This window comes from Ascaphus truei, chromosome 4 (assembly GCF_040206685.1).
Source record: "Ascaphus truei isolate aAscTru1 chromosome 4, aAscTru1.hap1, whole genome shotgun sequence".
In the NCBI taxonomy this organism is placed as follows: Eukaryota; Metazoa; Chordata; class Amphibia; order Anura; family Ascaphidae; genus Ascaphus; species Ascaphus truei.
Genome location: NC_134486.1, coordinates 57,815,436 through 57,824,675, shown reverse-complemented (window position 1 = coordinate 57,824,675; position 9,240 = coordinate 57,815,436). Strand labels below are relative to the sequence as shown.

General features: G+C 37.2%; 1 protein-coding gene across 1 annotated transcript; it reads right to left on the bottom strand.

The window, feature by feature from the left end:
• Positions 1 to 52: 52 nt before the first annotated feature.
• LOC142491942 (homeobox protein prophet of Pit-1-like) lies at positions 53 to 4,096 on the bottom strand. The gene is made up of 3 exons (XM_075594732.1): positions 3,964 to 4,096; positions 1,712 to 1,941; positions 53 to 474 (listed from the first exon to the last, which is right to left on the bottom strand). Exons 1-3 carry the CDS (start codon positions 4,052 to 4,054, stop codon positions 82 to 84), a joined length of 714 nt encoding a protein of 237 aa, XP_075450847.1. The 5' UTR covers positions 4,055 to 4,096; the 3' UTR covers positions 53 to 81.
• Positions 4,097 to 9,240: the final 5,144 nt, after the last annotated feature.

Here is a 9,240-nt window from a genome sequence, read left to right as displayed (position 1 = left end):
ACATATCCACAATGATTGTTTTGCCAAAGGTCGCAAATACCTTTATGGCCAAGTTGATTTTGCAGTGCAAGTTATAACATGTTAATTCCAGTGAGTAGATGGGTCTAAAGCTGCCATGGGAGTTAGAGTTAGCATAGAGGAAGACAAGCCAGTGCTAGGGGAATTAATAGACCGAAGTGAATTGTACCAGTCATCATGTTGGCGAGGTGGTGGAGGAGCAGATGACAAATGTGGATGGTTGCTGGTGCAGGTGAACTGGCTGACAGCAGAAGGTGGGTGATAACCCGTGGTTGCCATGGATGTAAAGCGGGGGATGTGGTTGAGAGCATGGGAATATTGGTACTGACGAGGAGACGGCACCGAACATACGCCAGGCATAAGGCTGCTGCAGGCCGACATGCCCGTTGGAGTTGATGATTTATGAATTGTCCTTTCATGCTTGCGATGCTTTGCTCTCCGGTTTTGAAACCACACCTACAAATTTGAGAAATAATTTGTTCTAACCATTAACTCTAATAATTCAATCTTTTAAAACAATCATTTTTATTATTAATAAAGGATGGAGATATTGCAGGTGTAATCGTACTTAGAAACGTATACATTCATAAATTTGGGCTATGTTTAAGAATATATATATACAATATATATACTGTATATTTCTTTTTGTCTACAGTATGACCAAAAACCTACTGTAAGAATGCCCCAACAATATTAACATATATATGTAGTGGAACCTACAATGCATAATGCTTTCCTTTAAATATTCATAACTTAAAATGCAATCAATCCCAAGTTGGATTTCATCCGGTTTGAATAAAACGGTTCTAAAAAAATTATTTCCTTTAAGCATCAGTAAATTATTTTTGTATTTTCTTATCTAAAATTATTAGATTGTTTCATAATGTAGTAATAGTAGGATAAGAGAAGAAAAGTAAAACGAAATAATATATCACGATAATCTGGGACTTCATGTTTGACCCCGGGAGTAGTAAAAGGTTAGTGGCTCAGCGAGCCGCACCCTCTGTTCTTCAACTTCACAACAATCTCATGACTAGAGCAGGGACCGAGGTGAGAGAGTCCAGTATAAGGAGGATAAGGCGCGCCTCTACTTTTTACTGAACACATTCTGCGTAATGAAGAATGAATTTTAGGAAGAGTCTGCCTTTTTAATGTTTAATCGTCAGGTATGGTACCACTACACCACTTTGACCACTGGTGTACTGTAGAGCGCCCCCCCCCCCCCCAATAATTCAGCTGCATTGAAAAGGCTTTTATGCATCTACATTTTGAATGGTGGGATAGGACATTACAAAAGTATATGGCCTTTGTCACATTCATTGAGCAGTAATGAAGGGCCTTATTTACTAATAAGGTCTGTGCTATCGGACACCTATGGAGCTGGATGTCGCCTTACCGAAGACCGTAAGATGAGTGTAATTTAAACTTTATTGTGCCTATAAAAATATACAACCAATTTACTAAATATGTTAACAGCTTTTGAGATTGATTTTTGTACTGTTTTAACTCCAGTGCATTTTGATCTTTTATATTTCTCAAATTTCTTTAAACGTATACTCTATCAGTAATTGTTGTCTGTTTTTACAGATACCAGAATAGAATTATTAATAATATAAATAATGAGTATGGAGGCAGACAAAGTTTTCTAGCAATCTAAAATACTCTCACACATTCTTCAATATACAATGTTCACCTGTATTCTTGCTTCATTTAGCTTGGTGATCTTTGCCAGTTCCTCCCGACAATAGATATCCGGGTAATGGTTTTTGCTGAATGCTGTTTCCAGATGTTCCAACTGTTCTTGACTGAACGTGGTGCGATGTCGTCTTCGGGTTGGTGTTGGATAATGGGGAGAAATTTGTCTGTTGGCCGACAATAATGAGTTTCCTACCTCTGGAAACTTTTTATATGAACTGTCAATATCTGGGGGGGGGGGAAGATTGTTAAAATCTAATTGTAACATTACAAGTTTGTAAAATAAAAACAATCTGGTGGCAGTTCTGAGGAGGCCGAATCAATTGTTTCTACACTGTGCCAAAGACCCAATAGGAAGCTCATCATATTGTAAGAGCTTTGTGTACAACTGATAATCTAATATTTATTAACCATTAGACTGAATGGTCTGCCACAAACTGAGTTGGAAAGCAATACGATTATTTGCATTGATAAATCTAGTGCTGTTACCCCCCCCACCCCCCCTGATTTTGCAGCTGGCAAACACTGATGCAGAAACTACTCCCCAACCCCCCCTTGTCTGACCCTTTAAGTCCGGGAGTTGGAGAACGATATATTTGTCATACTGAATGAAATGCAGAGTTCTACTAACCAATCTATAGGACTTAGACCATTGTAGATCTGTTATGGTCACAGATTGTAATATCCTTTATTGGACCAATATAACAGCTCTTTATAGGTAATATTGTACTTGAGTTTTTGAGACCTTACAAGTGTGTTTTTCAAGAAGATAGGTGTGATATCTTAAGAACTCCAGAAATAAACATTATTTTGAAGGACTCATGCTGATTACATTATCACCGACTGTTACAGATAGGAATGAAGAGGATTCCCTTCAACATGGTGAGTTGAGAATTATGCTTTGCCCATCATCACTATTGTATTCAACCTGCAATCTTTGGTCAACGTTCCTCAAAGTAGTTAAATCCTAAAATAATCTGCAATTTTTAACATATTTTGTCAAAAGTTAATTCTCAAAGATTCTATAACCATGTAATGCCTATGTTTCCTGAGCTTCCTGTTTCTGCTGTCACAAATATTAATGGTTTAGTAACTTCTTACTAATAGTAACAGCACAGACCATCTCAGATATGTGAGATGCAGTTTTTCTTATATTAAGGTTTAAACTATTGATGCAAACTTTTACCAACTGTGGGAGGGTTAACTACGATGCAACAGATTGTCATAGCACCCAGATTAAGAATACAAAAGTCTATGCTTTAGGTCAATTCGCTTCAAAAAGGGACCAGATAAATCAAACACTGAGTAATTGTAGTTATATTTATTCAGATTCACAAGCGCTGTATTCATTGTACAGTACTTAATAGAAGAATAACAGTGTGAACATTATACAAGTGTTTTGCATTTGCATCATCATATTTTAAAAGTGAATTTAACAGTATAAAATGACACTTGGCATCTTGAATAACCTCAATAAGTTTAGGCAGAAGAGACACTTCAAGAAGATGACCAATTTCCAAGTATGATTAATTCCTATTTATTTTAGTGCTCAAAGTAAAATAACGTGTATTTCAAGCAGGATATAAAAAAAAGTCCTTTATGTTTTATGAAGTGCCACAAGACACTGTTCTTTACCAAGAAAACCACTCAGTACAGGTACTAGAATCTCTCTTCAAAAATAAGTGTTCTATGTAGGCAGGGATGCTATTAATTACACAAACAAAAATATTTGTATGTAGAAGAGTACCATTATCTACGTAAAGCACATATTCTTACATTTCCCAGACATATAAGGTCTTTAAAGCTCATGCTTGGCACTGCTATTGCATTGTGGTACATTGCTATTTTAGCTGATTTTATTTCCAGTCTTGCTAGTTTACCAGACGCCTTTACACAAGGTTTGTATTTTGATCTAATTTTTATGGCTGAGTGTGCGTGTCTCATATGTAATGGTGTAATATTTGCTTAACATGTTATATGAATATTTGGGGGGCGGGGGGGTAGAATGATTAATGATAATAAAGATTTTCTTAATAAAAATAGTGCTTCATTAGTCTCTAAAGAATCACGAAAATATATTAACCGACATGCCAACAACCTGGAAAACTTATAGGTATCACTGCTTAACATCTTTTAAAACATAAAATGAACTAAAAATATCCCAGTTCACTTAACCATTTAATTTAGACATATGGTTCTTATCTGCTATCAAATGCAATATTCCTATCTATTTGTATCATGCTCACTTACCTGCTGTTGATGTAACAGCAGCAATTTCTGAATAGACCTCATGATACGCTGGACACTTCTTCTTGGATCCTTTTATTCTGGCATCTTCCATCTTATTACTGGCTCAGTCTCGTCTAATCACTTTAAGTTTGAGTGTTGTAGTGCAACAGTTCATGTTTTTTTCCCAATTTTAAATTAGCAGTGGTGTGATGTCATCCCAACCCTGGCTAGCATCCTCCACCAATCACATCCAACCCCAGTTAATTACCTAGAGCTCCAAGCTAATCACAGAAGGGAGAGAATCAGGCCCCAAGTCAGACTGACCTGACAAAGACATTGACTGCAACAGGCTGAGTCTCTGCCCATTGAAAGGTGCATGCAGTTAGAAGAATAGGGACACTCTGACACTGTGGGTGGTATGGTGAAAACGGAGTGGACAGCGAAAGGATGAAGTTTACACTAAGATCTGTCTTTTGTAAGAGTAATTTACCTTGGTAATCTCCCAAACAAATGCCTTCTGCGCTGCCGTAAGATGAATCACAACAATGTGATTATCAATAGCTCATCAGCGTTTTAGCAGCACCATGTAATAAAGGACGGCACAACCGTTGACTTTAAAAGGGTCGTATTCCATTAGTAAAAATTATTTCTGTTGTACATTGTTTTTGGATTTCTGTCTGATTTTCGCCATTATATTAACGGCAGTTGAAGTATGATGGAACTAAAGGGCACGGAGTATAAATATATTTTTATTTACAACTCTGCAGCGTCGCTTGTTTATTTACAAATCTACAGTTCAACTTGTTTTTTTTTAATAAGTGTCCCTCCATCTCAGAGCATTATTATTGTACAAATCTTTCTAGACTTATCTCCGAGAAGCTTTGCTCTAGGTTTACAATTTATATGGTACCACTACTTTTCCACGGCACATAAATATATATTTTTTAAGATATTTAGCGCATGGAGAAAATGTAAGATTTTGATATCCTGGGTGTTGTAATGGGTGTCAACTGCTAAAAGGGAGGTGGTTTGATCTGTCACATGTAAACAAGCAAGGATTGAAGGGAGAGTGTTTTTTAGGCAGCAATTGCAGGAGTTTTTCCTCTCCACATAATCTCAGGCTCTAATCTGCTAAATGTAAATTATTTATTTCCCTACTGAAAGTAAAAAAAAAAAGCATAGTTGACGGATCAGGTGCTAATGATCCCAGCATAGGATGGGATGGCCTGTCCACAAATCCATGACCTGTAAAGATATGACCTAAAGAAAAACATGTTACTCACTTAAATACCAAATTTCATCCACACTATTGAACAATTCAAGCACCAAAGGTGTACGCAATGCCACATTCCTCCTCCTCAGTCACAGTCCATTGTCCTGACACTTCTTGGGTAAAAAGCGATAAACGTTTTATTTAGAGAGCGAATAAAATATATTTCTTTACTATTTCTCACATGAGGCTAAATCACTTATGTGAAATATCCATATAAAAATGTCACTCAGGTGCTAGATGTTAGGTTAGGAGTAGTACACATCACATCTAACATCACATCTAGCATGTTTCACGACAAATGATCCATAGCACTCAAATAACCATTTACACACATGCCCTGCGCTACACTGAAGAGTGCAGACACGTACCTAAAGTACTGTTTCATTCTGTTTCCTTATCCAGTATTGTGAGAAGTGGGCTAATTCCCAGCTAACGATGCAGCAATATTCATTCCAGTGAAGAAGATACTGCACTGTTCACTGTGCATTCCCTGACTACTCACTATATTGAATATGAGGTGTGTGAGATATTTTGTTCCTGGGCAATTAAACTCTGAAGCTGCTATCCTTGTGGTTGTACTTGCATTCAGCTATCTCTGTACTGTCCTTTTAAATATTCAAAGCCCCTCCTGCATGGAGCTAAAACTTATTGACACACGGCATAATATAGTAATTTGGGCTTTTTGCTGTCACGGTTTTTATTAACAGTTACAAAAAGGATCGCCGAAGCCGTGCCAGGAATTATTGCTGTCCCTGTTTAGATCTAGAATTCATGTTATATAAAATGCCTAATGAATACCAGCTTTCAATTTATTTCAGTTTGCCTCTTATTCAGTAAAAAAAGAAAGTCTTGCTAGTTAGGTAACACAATGCTCACATCTCCGCCAGCTCTGCATGTATTGCAGTATTATATCTGTTAACAAATAATAACCAGTCCACTAAATTAACAGTTAACACATTTGACAAGACAAACCCAATTAAAAAAAAAATACAATTTTCTTTCAAATCACATTTGCTTTACATTCCTTTATCATGATGGGATATTTAGCAATGAAACGCCCAGTAACAGTAACTATTTATTCCTTCCTCTTATTTTACTTTGTCTCTTTCTCTATATCCCAAGTATCACGGCATCTTTTCTTTCCTGTCAGCCGTAACTAGCCACAAAACACAAACGTATGTTCTATGCATCCTATTTATCCTATGTGATATTTATTGTTGAACTATTCAGAATTAGGCTTTTGGACTTTGGATATCAAAAGCTTTCTAACATATCTTAAAATAGGAACAATAACACAAATGGTACAAAATGCTGAATGGGACTTCACACTCTCTCTTTAAAAGGGTTGTTTGAATGACATCTTCACAGGGTTTAGTGAAGAATGCAATAATAATTGTATATTTTGCCGCATTGAGATAGTTTAATTTAACAAAAGGCAAAACTGTAGCATTGTATGCATCTTATCTGCACGTACCCATTAGAACAATGCCTGTGGGCAACTGGGAATAGAGATTGATTTGTAGGCCAGAATACCGTTCAATGTTTAAACCAGATTAAGCCTTCATTTTCAAGGAATGAATACATGGCTAACACACTTAAATACATCTTTATCTATTAATGATCAAGAGGCCAGCATTGTTAATTGGATATAAGGTTGTGAAATATTCTGCAGTTCACAGAAAAGAATGGTATACTGGGCAAAGGATTTGTACTCATTGAACCAAATGGTCTTCTCTTCATATCGGTCAAAATATCTTCTTTCTATCACCGTTTTCACTGCTAGGGCTCCAAACATCTACAGTATGAGAAAACGTTTGCTTTAATCCGGTTCTGAAAATTGAGCATACACTTATATTTACATGCATAAAACTATAGGGATCCACTCACTTTGCAGCTGCAACAAACTCAAAATAGTAGTCAGAGTCAAATGTGCTCTAATTTAAAATCCTTATTTGCAATGAGTTGCAGGCTCCTGTGGCCGAGACGTGGTTGAGACCTGCTTGAGTGAATGTACTACAAGGTACGTTCTTAATTTATATTTAGTAAACTTGGGTTATATCAGGAAAAGTTAGTTTAAGTAGAAGATAAATAGATGTTAATAACATCCCCATAGAACAACAATAACATGCTTAACGTTACAATAAACGTAAGGTACTCACTTTAATTCCTATATCATTATTAAAGCAGGGGAGCGCAGGCTTTTGTTGCGGTGCCCCCCTGCCTTGGCTCCCCCTGCTTACCTTGATGCGGCGTCAAATGACGCAGCGAAGTCATGTGACGTCACGTGATCCGCAGCATTATTTGACACGTGTGATGTCACATGACCCCACAGTATCATTTGACGCCACGTTGTCATGGAGACGAGTCCAGAAGCCGGCAGAATCAAGGTAAGTTGAGAGTTGTAGAGGCCTCACGCGATACCCCGGCATTTAATTTAAATGCCCTGGGGAAGAGCGCGGGGCCTCTAATACTGCCGCACCCCCAGAAAAATCTCCCGCCCCCTACGGGGATTGCCCCCCAGTTTGTGCACCCCTGATTTAAGGTATGGTTAATAACTTTTCAAAATTAAGACAAAGTCTAACAGCAAAAAAACAAACCAATTTTGTATAAAACACATGAGGTCTTATTCACTGTAAGACCATAACGGTTTAATCCCATGCATTAGACAACAATGATGCAAATAGTGCGCCACTCTCTTTCCAATATGATATTGTTGCTTGTAAAAATAAGCATATTTTCTTTTGTGAGAGATTGCAACGGGGACCTTTTGGATCATATTGACAGTTTTGAGCATACTCCTTATTAGACGATTTCTATTTGACCATTATTCATCGGCAAGAACATTAGCTCAGGAGATAGGGAAGTACCATTAGTATTTCATTCATGGGAAAGGCCTGAAGAAGGGGTTCTTCCCCCGAAACGTTGCCACCGCCTTATTTTTTTTTTCCACTCTCCTATTGCTTCCCTAGTTTTTTTGTTATTTCCCCCCCATTGTCCCCCGTTGATTGCATAGATTGCTTGTTTGTTCCCATTACCCCAGTTGAATTAAATACACCCGCATTCTCAATCAGTATTTGTTTCGTTTTCTGTTTTTATCTTAGATTGTTTATTAGTAGATTTATGTGAGGTGTGACATTGACTTTGTTTCGGTTTATATGTTTTTTCTATTCAGTAAATATATTTTTTATTTTGCTGTCTGAACCATATTCTTTTTTGTAATAATATATTAGAATCAGTTTAGTATAGTGTTATTTTATGCTATTTAAATAATATTCCACTGAGAGTACAGGAAGCTGCTACTTGGGTTTTGATTATATTAATATACAGCCTAATAACTTGTTTTAACCTATTATATTTGTCACTGCCATTAGTTCAATTGTTCCTAAGTGAGATAACACATTTAATGATAATTCCCTCTATAGTAAAGTAAATGAGAATATTCTTTAAGGTTACCCAAATTAACCGTGACATAAAATAATAGGTTTCTTACATGTAAATAACTTCAGGGGTAAAGAGAAAATTTCACTTTGTGTAGTGACACATTCCAGGTGCTTGATGCATTGCTTCCGTTGGACAACAAGGGTGGTGAAGCAGAATTTCATCTGAACACCCAGCTTAGCTGAAGCCAAACAAACTCTGGTTTCCAATTAGTCTCTCCAAGGTTGGTGGAGTCTTTAATATAACAGTTTAATTTATGAATGTTTTTCAGTGTTGGAAACTACAGCTTTTTAATGTTGTCATTTAAGGATCTACTTAACAGCATGTACCATGGATGCCCAACTTTCCTCCCCCCATTCCCCCCCACCCCCCCCATAACAGACACGGACACATAACACGCCACACGGTAAATGGCTTTTATTTAACTCCAACATATTTACATAACACTGTAACAGGGACTTGCCCCTGTTAAGAAACGTGCCTCTGATCCAGCAGTGTGCTGGTTAATTGCACACCCGCAATTAAACAACCCCACCTGCCTAATCAGAGCTCTGTGAAATAGTGTCATGTGAGACACAGGAAGAGGA